At 44.1% G+C, this 19,854-nt stretch overlaps 1 protein-coding gene across 2 annotated transcripts in view; it reads left to right on the top strand.

The window, feature by feature from the left end:
- SPATA7 (spermatogenesis associated 7) overlaps positions 1-7,672 on the top strand; it is a 39,640-nt gene extending 31,968 nt beyond the window's left edge. For both annotated transcript variants that reach the window (XM_030481843.1, XM_030481841.1), the window contains exons 7-12: positions 462-528; positions 2,167-2,237; positions 3,202-3,255; positions 4,612-4,686; positions 6,174-6,231; positions 6,840-7,672. In XM_030481843.1, the coding sequence (XP_030337703.1) occupies positions 462-528; positions 2,167-2,237; positions 3,202-3,255; positions 4,612-4,686; positions 6,174-6,231; positions 6,840-7,331 (817 nt within the window). In that variant the 3' untranslated portion in view covers positions 7,332-7,672. The remainder of the gene's footprint in view (positions 1-461; positions 529-2,166; positions 2,238-3,201; positions 3,256-4,611; positions 4,687-6,173; positions 6,232-6,839) is intronic.
- The last annotated feature ends 12,182 nt before the right edge of the window (positions 7,673-19,854 follow it).

The following is a 19,854-nucleotide window of genomic DNA, read 5'->3' as shown; positions in this document are numbered from 1 at the left end:
CTTTGTGTCCTCAGTGCCTGTATATCTAACTCTATTGTTTTCCTAAAACAAAGTAGGAATTTTGTAAGACTGGAATTATGATAACTAAAGTTCCATATTGCAATTATTGATTTTCTGGCTGTGGGTCATGTATTTTCCTGGTGCACTTATAGTATATAGGATCATCTCCATTCTTAATTCTGAACAATTATTTTGGGTAATTTAGCTATCCCCTGTAAGTATGCAGCCAAATAACAGATTTGGATCACCTATGTATGACTGTTGTCATCCTTCAAATTGAAATATGACTTAGTTTTATTACATGAGTGAAAGTCTGACAGAAATTTTCTAAACTGTCAGGCATTTTGGTACTAGGTCCCATTCAGATTGATGGGAAATTTCCACTGTGGCACTGGTATTCTCATCCTGCATATTTTGAAGGTAGCCTTCTTGGAAATCTGATACATCTCTAAATTTTATAGCTTTCCATCTGTAGACAAAGCGTTCAAGAGAGAAGTTATGGCTGAACAGCAGAAGAGCACATTGAAGGTAATACATCTGTTGGTAATCTGGGTACTCTTACCACATCCTTCACCGTCATGTCAGAGTATATACTTCATCTCTGAATTGCAAAAGCAATATACAGCTGCTTTAAGTTTCCTTTTCTTCATTGTCATGAGATTAATTAGTTCTGTAAAGGAGAGAGAGTTTCAGAAGAACAAGTGGAAACGATAAGAAAAAATACTGCACATGTGAAGAGATGATACCTTATCATATTATGAAATTTAAAAATTAAAGTTTTTACAAGTGTACTATCACTTAAATATCTTTTAAGGACATAGATAATTGGTACATTATTTTTCAGCAGAAAGAGGTACCTCTTTTTCACTATTTTTCTTCATTTTAACATCGGATAACATATTCCAAAAAATTGTCAACAGAAGAATTGGAACCAAGGAGTCTCTTCCTCTCAGGAAGCACCCAAACATGCCGGTGGTCAAGTTATCCATGATACTGTTTGTTTTGTGTCTTGCTGAATGTATCTGGAATGCCTTATTGAAAAATCTCACCACTTCAGATTCTACCAGCTCCTAGTATTCTTTTGTCGTAGTCACAGAAATGTTTGTGTCCGTCATTTTGCTTTTGAATTGCTCAGTGTTTGTGACACTTGAACTTAGTTTCTTGGTCTTTCAGAAATAGCCTCAATGTGTGGCGGTTTAAGATTACTAAATTTTAAGGATGAGATGGAATATCAGCATCTTTGGGACGCAAAGGGAGGCAGGCAGAAGACCTGAAATATTTCTCAAGACTGCAAATCTGAAATTACTTTGTCTTAATTTGTACTAATATTTAGATGGATGAGTTTTATCAGAAGTTAGGTTCCTACTTTGTGGTTTATCTTGTAGCCACTGTACAAACAAGTTCTGAAAGAATAGCTCTGTCAAATGTAAGAGAAATACTTGAATAGCTGTGGACTTTATTCCTGAATAAAGGCTACAGGGTCAGACTCTTCATGTCTCTAGCTTAATAAGCCAAATAATCATGCTTTATTCATTGGAGGGGAGGGGTGGGAGAGAATATGTATTTATAGCTTTATTGAAAATAGAAGAGAGACCACCTGAATTGATCTGCATCTGACGTCATTATGAAAAGGTTAAATGATTATTCAGAAGGCTTCACTCCAGTTCTGTGAAGAACTTCTGATTTCATTTCAAAACTGTCACATCTGACTGGCTATTGTAAAAGTGACAACAGTAAGTCACGTACCTTTACAGCAGCCCTATCAGAGTACTGTCATGTAAAAGCAGGTCAAGTGGTCAGCAACTTCACTTCCCATCAGTTTTGTGCAAGCAGCTTCAGAGGTGTGATTTAGACTGCTGGATCCTGGTTGTGCATATCAAATTTTACTTCTGTTGGTGACATCGACCCCCTCTGGCTTCTAGAGAATTCATCTTTGACACACTTGTCAGGGGAAAAATGTTTCATATGTCCTGTTGCCTCTCACTAAAATTTTGGATGTCAAAACTGATGACTATTTGCTGCAATATGTCTCAGTTTACCTGAATTTTCTTAAAAAAAGACAAAATTTGTAGGGCTGCTTAATCATAGATAGTTATTAGGTTCGTTTTAATGGTAAAATTTGCTGTGTGATTGCACTTAAATAAAGATTTTATCTCTCTCTTGTAGGCTGAAGATAGGAGATATACTGTGCATGAGCCTGAGAGAAGAATAGCTGCTTTTCCATACTCCTTCCTAAGGTACTTGATTTAGAGCAGGAATGAATATTTGAAGCCTTCTTGCTTTCTATACAACTGCTTCTTAGGCCATAAGCCTTCATCACAGGTTCTCTTTAGAAATCTCACAGGACATTGGATTGGTTTTTTTTATATCAATGGCCTTTCCCAACTTCAAAATTCATCATTTTCTTATGATAAAGTTCCACTGGGAAGCCAATTAAGAAAGAGAGCTCTGAACTACGAGTGTTTTTGTAGGAGTGTGAGCAATTGCACATTAATACAGCTGTTAGTTCTGTACATCTGAGCTTAGAGACTGTGTATTCTTACACAGTACTACAACTAAATACTGGATTTGTATTGCAGTTGGTATTTCCTTTCAGGAAAAAGGGTCTCCAGACATCCAGCCTTTTGAATCTTATGATCTGCAAGAACTGCAGACAAGAGGCGTTTCCCATATCTTTTTCTGAAAATGTAACGCTTCGTAACAGAATACAGTCTACAATACAAGAACAGTGTTGGAAATCAGGCCAGAGCCCAAGGGCTCCCACCTCATTCTCCTCATTGCTGGCCTAATTATCATGCACATCTCACTGGTTTGTTCTCTGGCCCTTTCATACAAAGGCATTTTTACCTGAGGAAAAATTGTACTCTGAGTAAAAAAAAAAAAAAAAGGCACTCTTAGGGAAGTGGAGGTCTTTATAGCATCTGAAATAACACTGAGGGCTTTGAGATAATTAGAGCACTGCGTCTAGTGAGGTGTTAAAATACTCTTGAATCATCATCTTTCAGGCTCCAATGTAATTCAGGAATAAATGTAAGCAGTGGATTTTGCTACTGGAGCAGGGTTGGGGGGTGTTCTGGTGGATTTTTTTCCCCAAGAGGAAGCAGGATAATGGCCCAGCATAGCTCCAGAAGAAAATGAGATGGAAGGTAGCATAAAAGGTATTTAGAATGTCTCTCTCTCACCCTCTGATTTTCTGACTAGAGAGACACCGTTGTATTCTCAGCAGTCTTCTGCAAGGAGGACCATCGACGCTGAGTAAGTATGCTTAAACTGTTCTTCTGCTAGTTTGCAACACTAAACTGGAAACTCTTCCTCAAAACTGATGCAGTGGATAAACTGTTGTTCACAATTTAGGTTAGAATTAATGTGACTCTGAGTTGTTACATAATACTTTAAAATTTCCATGTGAACCTAAAAATTCATTCATTTTCATGTGAAGAAAATTCATTGTAACTTTGGAAGAAAGATAGACTTCTCTTCTTGCCCAGGGGCTATACTTTAAATGTTTCCAGTTCTTTTTCGGTTTGTAATGTCTGAAGCAAATATTGACAAAATAAAATACCAAGTTGAACGGCATTCTTACCACATTTCTGCTCTGAAATTTCAAGAGAATTAGAAGACGTTTAAGTTATTATTATTCTTTGTGCTTTAGGATAGGTTTGTTCTTGCCTGACTTTAAGGATGTAATATAGGTATCAAAGATCACCTATAGATAACTTTCTTTACTGTAGGGGGAACCAAAATGACAATCTTCAGGCTAGATGACAAATTTTACGTAACTAAAATCATGTGAGATATATCCTATTTTTTATTTTCTGTTTATTAAGACTGGAGGATGATTTGATAGAGCTTGATTGGATACTTTGGGATATTTAGAAAGACGCTATGAAAGAGAAACAGCACTGAAATCTTTGCTTCTGGGGTTTTCTTTCTTGTTGTTTTCCAAACAGAACTCCAAACTTTTGGAGTCTCCCATTTAGAGCAATTGGCATCAACAAGGCTTTAAGAAGTATTAAAAAAGAAATTTGTTCAGAGGTGAAAGCCACATCTCTCACTAACAAGGATTTTTGTACATCAAAGAGTTGTTTGGAAGGAACCACGGCTGTCAAATAAGTACTTTTTCTGAGCTTACATTGAGGACTAGCAATTTTCAGGTGCAGTGAGATTCTCTAGCACCTTCTTTGGAAGCCTTTACTTAGAGCATCAAACTGCAATTTTACACGTTCTTCCCAGTTAGCACTCTTTTTCTTCTGGAGTGCAAAGCAGGTTCTGAACATTTTCCAAGATCTGCTGATTTCCTCACTCAGGATCATTGTGCTAATTCATACCACAACAGAAAGACAGCATAAACATAAAGCACTACAGTGACCTTTCTAATAGTCTGATATTTTACACAGGGTTTTTATTATTATTCAAATTGAAAGAAAGTTTGTCCTGATAGAATTACCTTTTAGAAAAATAGAAGCTGGTGCCAAGAAATAATACAATCTTCTTAATCATATTTTCCATAAAGGTGATTGGACCTACTACATTGTGTAATATGTGTCTCTATTTTAAAGCATTTTCTCTATTTTAAAACATGTAACATTGGGTTTTCTATTCTCCCTGCAGAGAAGAATTTTTATATTTAGCTTTCATTGAAGAAGTAACAAATGAAATTCTTAGCCTTGGGCTATTTTCTAACAGGTAGGTTACAGTTGCTTTCAAACGTGCAGTGCTGTGTCAGAAACACATGGACTCAATAAGAAAAGGAAGTAACGTTTAGTAATCATTTAGTTGTGTTTAAGAATATATAGATACACAGTTAGCCCTGGCTTTTGTTTCGTTTCCTTCTCTCTTTTGCTTTATGTATGAAAGGGGAACTAGGAAAGACCTGTGGGTCATCTACTTTGATCTGCTGCCATGTACCGTGAGATAAAGCCTCTGTTAGAAACTGACCTGGAACCCTAGGTGGAGTAATGCTAAGAAGAAATCCTTTAAAGAAATTTACTTTTACTCTTTTACTTGTCTTAGCAAAACATCTGTTTTGCTAAGTAAACCAAGTTTCTAGTCTTTCACACAGCAAATCCTCCATCTCCCTTCTGTCCTTGTTCCTATTCCAGTATGAATTCTATCTTCAACAGGGGTCGTCAGGATTACACACTTTCAAATAAGAGCTCACCAGTTGCTAAATCAGATATTTTTTTTTAACAATTAAACAATAAGTAATGGTAAAATCCATGTTTTTGAGTAGTACTCCCAAATTCTTTTCTGTACTGGTTCTTACAGATAAAGAACTCAGTTTATAGGAAAAAACCAACAAACTGCAGTATTTCTGATACAGAATTTTAACCCACTTTTGAATTCCATTTTCAAGGCAGTGTAATTTTAGCATAATATTCTGATCTTCCTCTGGGTTCATAATGCCCCCAGCTGGTTTTCTGCTCTGTGCACTCTCATTTTTCTTCCTCATGTCAAGGTTATCAATGAGAATGTTAAATACACTCAATAAAAAAATCTTTGAGAAATTTCAAGGTTCTTTTTACCAGTAAGCTTGTCTTCCCTTAAAACCCTGCTTGCACTATTATTTTATTATCATTATTATTACAATTTCTCATGTAAGCTAGATCAAAGTCACTTGACCTTCTGGAAATTCTGTTCCAGTGACTGTTTACCTTAGTTGTCACAGAACACTTCCTCTGTGCTGAAATTTTTTCTTACCCTGCTTAAGAAATGGAAGAGAGCTCTCAGGATGGAGGACTTTTCTCTGGGTTTTTTGGGGGGGTTTTCTGAGGCTGGATTGTATTCCTTCCCACTATTTACACTTGCGTATATTAGCCACTATGGTGCACTTAAGCAATTTTGAATACTTCAGCATGCCAGCAGAACCACCACTGGATTGTTGGTTTTTCCCACATCATAGACTCAACACACCAAACACACCCAGAGTTGTGCTACAGATCACCACCATCCCATGGTTACCGTCTCTGCCCAAAGCCGCGTCTGCCTGCTGAGCATGTGTGCAGTGCGATACTGACTCTGGGTAGCCCTTTTTGTGACAGAGCATGATTGAAGCAATCTTAGTGGTCCCATTCAGCTAAGAAATGAAAATTAAAAACTAAGGTCATTAATTTATGTAGATCTGTTAAGAGTTGTTTTTCTTCCTGTGGAATAATTTAATTGTTCATTTGTAGAGTTCTGGAACAACTGTTTGAGTGTCTCATAGAAGAAAATAAGAACCGTTTGGATGAGGTAGGTGCTGCCCCTATAATACTCCCCCTCTTTGCATATGTCTTCATAGAATCATAGAATGGTTTGGGTTGGAAGGGACCTTAAAGATCATCTAGTTCCAACCTCTCTGCCATGGGCAGGGACACCTTCCACTAGACCAGGTTGCTCAAAGCCCTGTCGAACCTGGCCTTGAACACTGCCAGGAGTGCAGCATCCATAACTTCTCTAGGCAATCTATGCCGCTGCTTCACCACCCTCACAGTGAAGAATTTCTTCCTTACATCTAATCTAAATCTACATTGTCCTATTGCTACATGCCCTTGTAAAAACTTGAGTACTGTTTCCAAAGTACAGTGGAAGTGCACTGGTGTATTTGCCAGTAAAGGCAACGAGAATGCTCAGGGGGAAGCATTTCTCTCCATAAATGAGACTTGCATACTCACAGATCACAGTAGATCAGGAGTCACAAAAAAGGGACAATAGTCAACTCAGTTTGGAGACGCTGTATAATTTAGTCAGTTATTGCAAGCAGCCTCCCTTTCCTTCTGTCAGAATTAAACCCCGAGTTCTGTGCATATAGGCACCGTGGAGCTGGAGGAGTGTCATCCCTTTCTTTCTTCACCCCCTAGAGCAAAATGCGCCACTTGTTGGATGTGCTGAAAGCAGACCTTGGCTGCAGCCCGGGCAGCGATATGGAGCACAGCCACACAGGCTGGGAAGCAGAGCTCTCGCTGGATTTGCGAGAGTTCGATACGATGGAAGAGCTTGAGATTACCAGTAAAAGTCAGGGACGAGGAAAAGCTACAAAAAGTGATGAATTCTTTGGGACCATGGACTTATTGTTAAAGGAACCAGAAAAATGTGCATCACCAATATTCAGGGAATGTTCAAAGGAGACACTGGGCAAGGATGACTTTTCAGAAGATGTTGCTGAAATGATGGATGCTGCGGCAGCATCTGGTTCTTGTGTGAAATCTGAAGAAGGCAGAGACATTTTACCCTCATGTGAGGCAGCTTTAAACTCGATTACTTGTGACAGTGGTTTGGAAGCCAATGAGGAACTTGATGATCTTGAGGAAAGCTTTGCAAAGGCCCTTCGGATCTCACATGACTATACATAATAGTAGCCAAAAATAGAGATAGAGCTAGTTCTGTGGAGAACTGCCATTTGGTAAATAGTAGTAAATTAATATGGTTTATTTTCAGTTTGTTCCTGTTTAAATACTCCTAAAATCTCTCTAGCAGGATACTGTTAATTGAGCATTAATTAATCTCTATATTAATGTAGACTCTAAAGGGTAAAACGTCAGTTATCAAAAAAATTTTGTCTATTTTGTCTATAATTTTATAACTCAGAATTAACTTTTAAGAATATTAAAATTAGATGTATATTTTTAGAAAGCTGTATTAGTAAGTTATGAAATATTTATTGGTTTTTATTTATAATAAATAAATTCATTGCTAGTACAGTTGTGGTCCTGATATAAAGATCCAAGGTTTTGCCATCTGTAAGAATTCAACTTACCCACATCAAAGCATACCTACATACCTGGAACTATTTGTCCATCCTGGAGGAGGGCATTGTTGGATGTTCAATCCCGTTGAGGCATGAGGTTCTTACGTTCTACAGTTACTGTGAAAGAAAAAAAAGTTGATTGTAAGAAACATTCCTTTTCCTTGCATTACCTAGGCTGAAATAAGGAGTGAGTGTGGACAGGCAACTTTCTGATCATAAGAATTTCTTTTGGTGCTGGTAGATGATCATTCCTTCTTCAGCCCTCAACCATGAACTCAATTGTCTTACTCCTTGCACCAACAGGCAGAAAGAGCCATTTTTCATTATTAGCTGCTCTCAGCATTTGCCTAACCTCTCATCAGGTTTGTGGCCTGAAAAGGACATTTATCTCTAACTACTTACCGAGGTGAGTATCTCCAGAGAGGACGCCTTTAACACCGGAGCGGGGGGAAGCACAGCGTCCAGGAGCCTCAGTTCGGAGCGGCAAGAGCGACCGAGGGAGCCTCAAGTCCTCGACAGGACTTGCCCAGGAGCCGGCAGCTCAGCTGACGCGAGCAGCTGACTCACAGGGGGCGGCGCCAGGAGTGACGGCACCAGCCCTCAGTGGGTAAAACCCATCCCAGGGAGTGCGAGCGACCAGGAGCGCGGCGAGCAGGGCGGGCAAACAGGCCGTGGCGCGGCAGTTTGCGCAGGCAGGGCGAGCGGGGAGCGAGTGGGATGGTGAGCGCTCGCCTCAGGAGCAGGGCCCGCTCTGGGAGCTCTGCCCCGGCGGTGGCCAGCGTAGGCACCCAGACAGAGCCGATGAGAGGGGAGGCTGCGGCGCAGACCTCGGAGTGTAGAAAGTGCCTCGACTGGTCTCGTGAGGCGGGGGTGCACGATGGACAGGGCTGCACTCGGTGCGCCCTGGTGGAGGTCCTCCTGCAGCAGGTGGCTGAGCTGCGGGAGGCTGTTGGAGAGCTAAAAGATGCCAGGGAAGCTGAGAGGAAGCTGGGCTGCTTGCTCCAGGCCCAAACTGCGCAGGGGCTGCAAACGTCCAGCATTGCTCGTATAGGAAAGAAGGAGGGCAGCAACCTAGGAAGCTGGGAATTAGTCACGAGAAAAACGAACAAAAAAAGGAGGAAGAGGACAATTAACGACAAGGGGCTTCCTCCTAAATCTGATGTCCCCACCCAGAACCGCTTCGCGGTTCTGCAGGGGGCTAATGAGAAAGCACCCATCACACCTAATGAGCACCCTGCTGATGCACCAGTAAAGAGGATCGCTACTGGTGCCTCCAGGAAAAAGAGGAGGGTCATAGAGTAGGGGACTCTACTTTGAAAGGCACAGAGGCGCTCATCTGCTGGCCTGATCCAGTCTCGAGGGAGGTGTGTTGCCTCCCAGGGGCTCGGATCAGGGATGTTGCTGAGAGGCTGCCTGCTCTAGTAAGTCCTGCTGATTATTACCCCCTTCTAGTGGTCCATGTGGGTGCTAGAGATACAGACAGCAGTAGCCTGGAGAACATTAAGAAGGACTACAGAACCCTGGGAGAGGTGGTTAGGGGCTCTGGAGCTCAGATAGTTTTTTCATCGATTCTCCAGGGCAAAGGGGAGGACCTTAAAAAAGCTAGGCGTGTCTGACAGGTTAATAAATGGTTAGAACAGTGGTGCCATAGTCAGGGGTTTGCCTATTTAGAACATGGGGCTCCATTTGGGAGGCCAGATCTACTGGAGGCTGGTGGAGCTGGTCTGACAAAGAAGGGGAAGAGCTGTTTTGGTAGGAGGCTTGCCAGGCTGGTCAGGAAAGCTTTAAACTAGATGTGTTGGGGGAGGGGAGCATTGATCCATCCCAACATTCCTGGTCAGTTGCCAGCACCTGTAATAAGTGCTTGGAGCGATGTAGAGATGTTCCAGCTGCCCCAGCCATTGAGTCGGCTTCATTTGGAGCTCGGCTAAGGTGCCTCTATACAAACGCCCGTAGTATGGGGAACAAGCAAGAGGAATTAGAGATGTGTGCAAGGCTACGGGAATATGATGCCATTGGTATCACAGAAACATGGTGGGATGGCTCCTATGACTGGAATGTCGGAATGGAAGGTTACAGGCTGTTTAGAAAAGACAGGCCAGGCAGACGGGGAGGGGGCGTTGCTATCTATGTCAGTGATAGGCTAGAGAGTATGGAACTCTGTCTGGGGACGGGTGATGAGGTAACAGAGTGTTTGTGGGTCAGGATCAAAGGGAAAACAGCAACAGGGGACATTACGGTGGGGATCTGTTACAGGCCGCCTGATCAAGAGGACTCTGTGGATGAAGCGCTCTACAGACAGATGGGAGCAGCCTCACGCTCGCAGGCCCTGGTCCTCATGGGGGACTTCAACCATCCTGACATCTGTTGGAGGGACGGTATGGCCCGGCACAAGCAATCCAGGAGGTTCCTCGATTGTGTGGAAGACAACTTCCTCTTTCAAGCAATAGAGGAGCCGACGAGGAGAGGTGCCATGCTGGACCTTGTGCTCACCAACAGGGAGGGACTGGTTGGAAATGTAACGCTCCAGGGCAGCCTTGGCTGTAGTGATCACGAGATGGTTGAATTTGAGATCCTCAGGACGGTGAGAAGAGCGTGCAGCAAGCTCACTGCCCTGGACTTCAAGAAAGCAGACTTTGGCCTCTTCAGGAACCTCCTTAGTAAGGTTTCATGGGATACAGTCCTAGAGGGCAGGGGGGCCCAAGACTGCTGGTCGGTATTCAAGGATCACCTGCTACGTGCTCAAGAGTGTTGCATCCCGACTAGAAGAAAGTGCAGCAGGAGGGCCAGGAGACCTCCATGGATGGACAAGGAGCTGCTGAGGAAACTTAGAGGGAAAAAAGAAGCTTATAGAAGGTGGAAGCGAAGACAGGCAGCCTGGGAAGAATACAGGAGCATTGCCCGAGAAGCTAGGGACCAGGTTAGGAAAGCTAAGGCCCAGCTAGAATTAAGTTTGGCAAGGGATGTGAAAGATAACAGGAAAGGATTCTATAGATACGTAGCAAATAAAAGACAGGCTAGGGACAATGTAGGCCCTCTCCAGAAGCTATCAGGAGAACTGGCTACCATGGATTTGGAGAAGGCTGAGGTTCTTAATGACTTCTTTGCCTCAGTCTTCACCAGCAAATGCTCTGACCACACAACCCAAGTCTTGGAAAGCAAATGCAGGGACTGTGAGAACGAAGACCTTAGGCCCACTGTAGGAGAGGATCAGGTTCGAGACCATGTTAAGAACCTGAACATGCACAAGTCCGTGGGACCTGATGAAATCCATCCACGGGTCCTGAAGGAGCTGGCCAATGAAGTTGCTAAACCACTGTCCATCATATTCGAAAAATCCTGGCAGTCAGGTGAAGTTCCCGATGACTGGAAGAAGGGTAATATAACCCCCATTTTCAAGAAGGGGAAGGTGGAAGACCCGGGGAACTACAGACCAGTCAGCCTCACCTCTGTGCCTGGCAAAATCTTGGAACAGTTTCTCCTGGAAAACATGCTAAGGCACATGAAAAACAACGAGGTGGTTGGTGACAGCCAACATGGCTTCACTAAGGGGAAATCCTGCCTGACCAATTTGGTGGCCTTCTATGATGGAGCCACGGAACTGATGGACAGGGGCAGAGCAGTTGATGTCATCTACCTGGACTTGTGCAAAGCATTCGACACTGTCCCACATGACATCCTTGTCTCTAAATTGGAGAGACATCGATTTGATAGATGGACCACTAGGTGGATAAAAAACTGGCTCGATGGCCACACGCAAAGAGTTGCGGTAAATGGCTCAATGTCCAGTTGGAAACCTGTAACGAGTGGTGTCCCTCAGGGATCGGTGTTGGGACCGGTCCTGTTCAACATCTTTGTCGGTGACATGGACAGTGGGATTGAGTGCGCCCTCAGCAAGTTTGCCGACGACACCAAGCTGTGTGGTTCGGTTGATACGCTGGAGGGAAGGGATGCCATCCAGAGGGACCTTGACACACTTGTGAGGTGGGCCGATGCCAACCTTATGAAGTTTAACCAAGGCAAGTGCAAGGTCCTACACCTGGGTCGGGGCAACCCCAGGCACTGCTACAGGCTGGGCAGAGAAGAGATTCAGAGCAGCCCTGCAGAGAAGGACTTGGGGGTGTTGGTTGACGAGAAGCTTAACATGAGCTGGCAGTGTGTGCTTGCAGCCCAGAAAGCCAACCGTATCCTGGGCTGCATCAAAAGAAGCGTGACCAGCAGGTCGAAGGAGGTGATCCTGCCCCTCTACTCTGCTCTCGTGAGACCTCACTTGGAGTACTGCGTACAGTTCTGGTGTCCTCAACATAAAAAGGACATGGAGCTGTTGGAGCGAGTCCAGAGGAGGGCCACGAGGATGATAAGAGGGCTGGAGCACCTCCCATATGAAGACAGGCTGAGAAAGTTGGGGCTGTTCAGCCTGGAGAAGAGAAGGCTGCGTGGTGACCTCATAGCAGCCTTCCAGTATCTGAAGGGGGTCTACAAGGATGCTGGGGAGGGACTCTTCCTTAGGGACTGTAGTGGTAGGACAAGGGGTAATGGGTTCAAACTTAAACAGAGGAAGTTTAGATTAGATATAAGGTAGAAGTTCTTTACAGTGAGGGTGGTGAAGCACTGGAATGGGTTGCCCAGGGAGGTTGTGGATGCTCCGTCCCTGGCGGTGTTCAAGGCCAGGTTGGACAGAGCCTTGAGCCACGTGGTTTTGGGCAAGGTGTCCCTGACCATGGCAGGGGGGTTGGAACTAGATGATCTTAAGGTCCTTTCCAACCCTTACGATTCTATGATTCTACTGCATATGGTGGCTCTTGAGCTGTTTGAATACACAGCTCTTTTGTTTGTTTATTTAATACAGAGCTCTTCAGCTGTTTAATCCTCGTTGTCTGTGATTCAGCTGATGTTTCTGGATAGTGAAGACTGCAACAGTTTTCAAACTGCACAACACTAGAACACCAGGTTCAATTTCTTGCATTAATGACAACCTTGGCGTAGCATTGGCATCGAGCTTTGGTTTTGGGAAGAGGTTGACTTGGGTACCAGTTGGTGGCTAGGACTGTCTAAGTAGAAGACACATCAGGCATCTTGTACAGCAAATGGAGAAAAGGGGGGTCTATTTTATGATGAAAGTTTAAATTGAAGTTAGCACATGCATTGCAAAAAATCAGCCCAAATTTCTTTGTTTAATCAGAGTACAGCCATTACCTGGCATTTACGTTACTGCAGAAGGAGCTCAACAGGTTCCAAGGAAATGCTGGGAAGTTACATTGTCTTGCTGTAGGTGAGAAACTATAAGTCTTAGGAACCAGGTAAAGCCTGTCCCCAAACACCTGTTGGAGTTGGTCTTACTCTGCTTCCTGCAAGGACAAACCCAAGTGGTTACAGTTCACATACACAACTGCTACAACCTGCCTCCCCTGGGACTCATGAGTGTCTGCTAAAGACTATTGATTCTGTAAGGAGATGATTGATTGCAGCTATACGTAGCTCCAACGACATTGACCACTGCTTCACTTGTGAAGTATGAACTGGTTTGGGTTTTTTCAGGGAGAATTAAATCCAAAACAAAACTCCAAAGGAAGAAAATCAAACAAAAGCAGCATTTCGGGCACAGTCAGCAGCATTGCAGTGCAGAACAGAATTTCCCCAAAAGAGCAAAATGCACTTTCCTGGCTGCCTTGGCTGCAATAATAAATGACACTTGCTGACAGTGCCAGCAGGCTGGGGTGTATTTTAGCCGTGTGCATGCGGCAGTGCAGATGGTCATAAGCCTTTCATCTGCTGCACTCAGCTGGCTGTTGTGTAAATCTGGCCCACAGCTTGAGCGCTCTGCCTCACTGAAGAGTAGGTAAGATAATGTGAGGATTGTTGCATCCCTCCATCAGGGCTTGTCTTGTTGAAAGGACACACTCACAGGGCTGATTCAGTGCTGTGCAGGGATGGTTTGTCCTCAGTCACAAGGGACCAAAGCCCTTCTCTGTCCCCAAGGAAACTCCCTCTCTTCCTTACCTCACAGAGCAGAAGGGCCAGATGCACAAAGGGAACTATTGTTTCTATTGTATGAACAACTGTAACGGAGGGACCAGTTAGAAAACTAAAAAGAGCATGGTTAGACACATCCAAGTATAAAGCCTCTGCTCCTCAGCCAGGACTTCACCTACTCCTGGGGCCCTCCATTCTGAGCTCTTCAGTCTTTGTTGATAATGGAATGTGGGTGGTTTTTCCCTACCTGTCACTACACTGAATAACTTGCATGTCATAGAAAAGATCATTCAGCAAACTTTAGCTTGTGGTCAACATGAGTCTGAAGTAGGAATTTCCCATTTAAATTCCACAAATTAAAAAAAAAAAGAAACTAAAGAGCACAGCAGTGCAAGTGGTCATGGTGTCACCTCGCAGGAAGGTGCAATAATGACACGCTCATTTCCTGTAGTATGAGTAACACAAAAATAAAAATAGTTCCTTGACCACATTTCCTGTCATCAGTGACATTTTTTTCTGGCTAGATGGAATTAAAAGGGTAAATAAATTAAATTAATTAAAACAGACTTTTCACAAATGTAAGGGAATGTCTCCTTTGTAAGTTGACCCCCCGAGGAGAAAAAAAAATATATGCAATTGCTAAAAAATTTCATTATATACCTCCCAAAGTATAGAAGTGATGGCCACATCGGAAGCGCAAGCCAGACCAGTTTCATGATCAATGAGTCTATTGTATTACAAGTCATTACCATGAAGTACAGTGAAACAAGAACCTTAGCCCAGGCCCCCCAGCTGATAAACACTAAAACAGCAAATACTGGCTGTAAGTAAGGGCTGTAAGCATCTGTCTCCCTAAACCAGAGTGAAATTCCTGTTAAAGAACCAGAAGATCCCACACTCCCCTATACCAGCTGCCGGAGCAGTCAGCCCGGTCCGAGGAACTGGTTTCTCGTTGTACAGCTGCTCCCACCAGAGAGCAGGGAAAAACCTGAGAGATAAATGTTGTCTTTATAAAATCAAGTAGTTTATTTACAGATCCAAAAGCAAATTCAGGCTATCAAGGGCCTAAAACTCTCCTTTTTATTCACATTTGCTTTAAGGTGGTGCTTAACACGTAAGTTAAATAGCTTGTAGGCAAGCCTGGCCCACACCACTTAATGCTTCAGGACTAACAAACCTGGGAGCAGTCTCTGCAATGTAAAGACTTATTTCTGCCCAGATTCATGTGGGTGATGAGCACGTGCATAACAACATCAACGTTTACTTCAAATGGACAGAAGCTGGCTGTTGTTACTTCACTCTCTAACAAACTGACCTCCTACCTTAAAAGCCTATAGTTTTGTCATCATTGCTCTTAGAATCATAGAATCATAGAATCGTAAGGGTTGGAAAGGACCTTAAGATCATCTAGTTCCAACCCCCCTGCCATGGTCAGGGACACCTTGCCCTAAACCACGTGGCTCAAGGCTCTGTCCAACCTGGCCTTGAACACCGCCAGGGACGGAGCATCCACAACCTCCCTGGGCAACCCATTCCAGTGCTTCACCACCCTCACTGTAAAGAACTTCTTCCTTATATCTAATCTAAACTTCCTCTGTTTAAGTTTGAACCCATTACCCCTTGTCCTACCACTACAGTCCCTAAGGAAGAGTCCCTCCCCAGCATCCTTGTAGACCCCCTTCAGATACTGGAAGGCTGCTATGAGGTCACCACGCAGCCTTCTCTTCTCCAGGCTGAACAGCCCCAACTTTCTCAGCCTGTCTTCATATGGGAGGTGCTCCAGCCCTCTTATCATCCTCGTGGCCCTCCTCTGGACTCGCTCCAACAGCTCCATGTCCTTTTTATGTTGAGGACACCAGAACTGTATGCAGTACTCCAAGTGGGGTCTCAGAAGAGCAGAGTAGAGGGGCAGGATCACCTCCTTCGACCTGCTGGTCACGCTTCTTTTGATGCAGCCCAGGATGCGGTTGGCTTTCTGGGCTGCAAGTGCACACTGCCAGCTCATGTTAAGCTTCTCGTCAACCAATACCCCCAAGTCCTTTTCTGCAGGGCTGCTCTTGTTTTCAAAGGTAGGATTCTGCTTATTTACAAAGCAGAGTGGGGCTTTTGGTCATTTGAAGTAAAGATGTGATGAAAGAAAAAGGCATCTTAGGGCTGACCAGAAAACAAAGACCCGCAAGCAAAACCCAAGCTGTCATTTTATCCCTGATCGACCCCATGTCTAAGACACCTACACACTTGTCATTTAGGCTTAGCTGCAGGATGACTCCAGAGTCCTGTTTCTCTGCATTTCTGTACATTTTTACATCATTTATACTGTAGAATGATGCAGCTCAACTGATAACATTCATAATTGAAGTACAAATGGCTCCATCAGCCAGTGGGGAAAAATGGCTACTTTTTTCTCAGCAATTATCTGTGCAAGGAGTATCAACAAGAATACTGGAACATCAGCATAAGTAAAAGTCAGGTTCAGGAGTTTCATTTGTAGTACCTACAGCTGTGTGATGTTTCTACAGAGTCACCAAACCTTTCACTGGCACTTCCCAAGCACTTAACCCACTGTTCTCAGGAGCCAACATCTGGTGTGCACACAGGTTACAAGGAACAGAACCAGTGATTTTAATGAAAATGATTCCTCACTCTCCGAAATAACCAGACCAGATACTCACAAGCAGTCCAATCTTCCTGTCTCCTTAATCAGTCGTGAAATCTGCTTCATTCAGAAACAACCATCTTCAGTTTCTATTCCAAGTAGCAAAGCGAGTGATACGCAAACAGGTGAGCGGTAAATTAATCATCGGCCACACCAGCCATTGCACCAGCATGGGTCACAACCAGTCAAGGGATCCAGTTTCAAAACCTGTAGCAGGTCGTGGGCCAGCGGAAGCTGAGCATGTCACAGGGATAAAGCATTGCTGGGGAGGAAAAGAAGAATCAGCAGTTATCAGTGGCATGACAAATCATCAGTTGAGCTGTAGGGCACCCATAGCTCATCTCCACCTCAGCCACCTTAGTTAGGAGGACTCCAGGATGGCAGGTAGTCCAGGAGTACTGACAAGAAGTGCTAATTCAAGTGAAAGGAGCCAAAATTAAGAGTGCTGTGCCTACTGTGCATGCACCTTTCTGGTCTCTGTAGAAAGCCTCCAAAGCAGTAGGGCTCTCTCTTCAGGCCTCCTAAAGGGACTGATCCTTTTAGCTCACCCACTAAGCTAATTCCACCAGACAGTGAAGTCCAGGATGTGTGTCTGACAACACATCAAAGTTACCTTTGCATTCATCTTTTAAACTGTCAGACTGGTCTGCAAAAGGTGGGGACTGTCAACCCAGCACTGCATTTTGGGCTGGAGGGATGCTGGAGCCACCAAACACCCATCCCCAGCAGGCACAGGCACGGGCTGCTGCGGTGCCCTCACTGCCTTGCAGATCACAGGCACGCAGAGTCTCCCCTGCAATCCTCCCAGCCCTACCGCATCGGGGGAATGAAACTAGACCTTGAGAAGGGCAAGTAAATGGTATATAAATGGAGTAGGGAGGCATATGAAACTTGAGAGAGAAACTCGAACACCGCCTCAGCCTGGCAGGCCACAGAGCTATGCTGTCCCATTCTTGCAGAGGACAGGCAGCGTGATCTGTAGCACGAGGTGCAGAGCTCTCTGCAGTTATCCCAAGAATTCAGCAAGCCCGTAGGACTCCCCTTACAGTATCTGCGCGAGGGCTGCAGCATACCTCACATCTCACAGCAGCCAGAGCTCGATTCCAGAAGATGAGTAACAGAACTATGAGGTGACCCCAGCTCTTCCCAGATACTGTTTCTCTCACTCACAAGCATGTTCACATGCCAAATAAGAAGTGAAGCAACATGTCAAAGGCCATCTGCTTTTCTGCCAGCTTGAGAATTCCTTGCAGGACCTCAGACATGTAGCCTCCCTAACCAGAAATTCAGCTCAGAGGCATTTGGCACTCTGCTTTTCCTGACGTTTGACTCAAGCAAGACTGGAGATAATACAGATCACTCGGGTTTGGGAGTTGGATATGAGGCTTCCCAAATGCTGGGCACAACGAACTCTGGTAACAGTTGATTGTAAGAGAAAGATAGAAGAGCCCCTGGAGCTCTCATCTCAGCTTCCCTTTCCCCAGAAACAAGTTTGCATGATGGGTCCTCTCCTCCCAACTTGAGAGCATTAAGTCTTACACAGGGGCCGTCGGCTTAAATGTGGGTCTTTCAAAGGCCCTCACAGCAGCTTCACACAGTACGTGTTTTCTCCATGGCTGTTCCTCACGATTTGGACTTCTCAGAACTTCTGTTCAGTTCACTTCATGGTGCAATCAGATCTCCCCAAAGGGTTCTTGGGCACATCTCCACAACCAGCTCCTTGTCATCTACCCCTTTACACGAAGGGGCAACTGGTAGGTGGGAGCACACCCCTGTCATACAGCACCCAAGCTGCAGTCTCGGGCACACTCCAGTGACAGAGCTATGGGGCAGGGGAGCAATGGGGTGGGCCAGCTCATGGCCAAAGCTGGCTTCACAGGTGATGGGGACAATTCAGCCTGTAGCATGAGTGTAGTATTCCAATTTCTTTCAACAGAGAATGTAAATTAGCCTCGGTTCTGCTTAATTGTCATTATTTAAACACCAGTATTGTGCGGGGGGATAAGGCTGACCTTTTCTCCTGTAAGCAAGCTCAAATGGAGCATTTTATTTCCGGTTTGATGGTATAAATGCACTGAAAGTGCTGAACTCATGTTGGCAGCCCTCCTAACTAACATCATGGTACTAAGGGTAAATTTTGCTCTGACTGCAGGGTGTGCATCCACTTAGCAATGCTCCTTATTTTAAGTAGATTTTTTTCACAGTGCATCAAAGCTACTGCATCTCTAGTGCTATGGTGCAGAAAACTCAATAAACACTGCTAAATCTGCTAAAATAGCATCTTCCACATTACCAAACTATCTCCCAGTTTCCTGAAGTCTTTTGCTAAAGATTGTGTCAATGGAAATTTTCAGCTTCCATCAGTCGCGAATAGCACAGCATGCAGACAGGAGAAATCAGATACGCACATGCACACACAAAGTATGCAGTTCCTTCAAATTGCTGATTATCAGTATTAGCCAGGCTTGACAGGGTCTTTCTTCACAGGTACTTAACACCAGTGAAAATTCTTCATTCGCCTCTGGGTATGATAATTCAGGGTCTGTTCGTGGAAGGATTTGATGTCCTTCTAAATTTACATAAGGCACATGATTGTCATTTTAGAAATGGCTAATAATAATGATAATCTGAACCTCATCTGCATGCCCTCCAAGCTTTTCCTGGTTGTTTTGTTTATTACAGCAGATATTTTAAATCCATAGAATAAGCGGGGCAGCAAATCATACTGGTTTGGTATGCTGGGGATGGCAGATGTTTGGTTTAAACTTAGGTGTCCATCTGACTGGTCTGCACACCAGGCTGGGAGACGTGGTGATTGATCAGAAATGGGAGATAATTTTTCTAAGCTCTACCCCTTCTAGCTCCCACATCTATGTTGTGCCATTTTGCAAGTCCTTCCTTTAGAAAAGCTCCCAAAGAACGACACGAAGTCAAATGTTACAACATGTCTTCAACCCTGCGTAGCTCTGAAAGATGAAGACACTTCATGGTAAAATAGTCCCAGGCTCACCCATATCCTAGTTTAAAGCAACTGTAATAACAACAGAACAAGCTTTTAAGAAGCTTGTTCTTAACAAGCTATTGTTAAGAATCAGAACCACCATTTCCCTAAGCATTATGTTCCACTGGCACCACAGAACTGCCATCACTGGAACACAAGTGCTGATGGCAGAAGGTTCCACTTGCCCAAGAGCCAGACAGAGCCAATGGGATATACACCAACATGAAGCAATTTTCTTGGATCAGAGCTGATGAGCATTCACCTATCACCCAGTCCTTACTCACTCCAACTCGTCTGCAACAGCATCTCCTGTCAGTACCTGCATAAGTGACATTCTCATCATATTCACCAATTGTGATCATTCACAAGTAGTTCTCAGGCTGCAGGAGTTAAACTGGCAGTGTTTCTGTGGCACTGGGCAGCTTCTGTTTTCATGCAGCCTTCATTTCATGTCCAGCCTTCCAGGGGATGCTCATAAAAATAGTTGAGAGAAAGAAC

Source organism: Strigops habroptila, chromosome 4 (assembly GCF_004027225.2).
Source record: "Strigops habroptila isolate Jane chromosome 4, bStrHab1.2.pri, whole genome shotgun sequence".
Lineage (NCBI taxonomy): Eukaryota > Metazoa > Chordata > Aves > Psittaciformes > Psittacidae > Strigops > Strigops habroptila.
The sequence above is the reverse complement of the archived record's forward strand: the minus strand, read 5'-3'. Positions and strand labels throughout refer to the sequence as shown.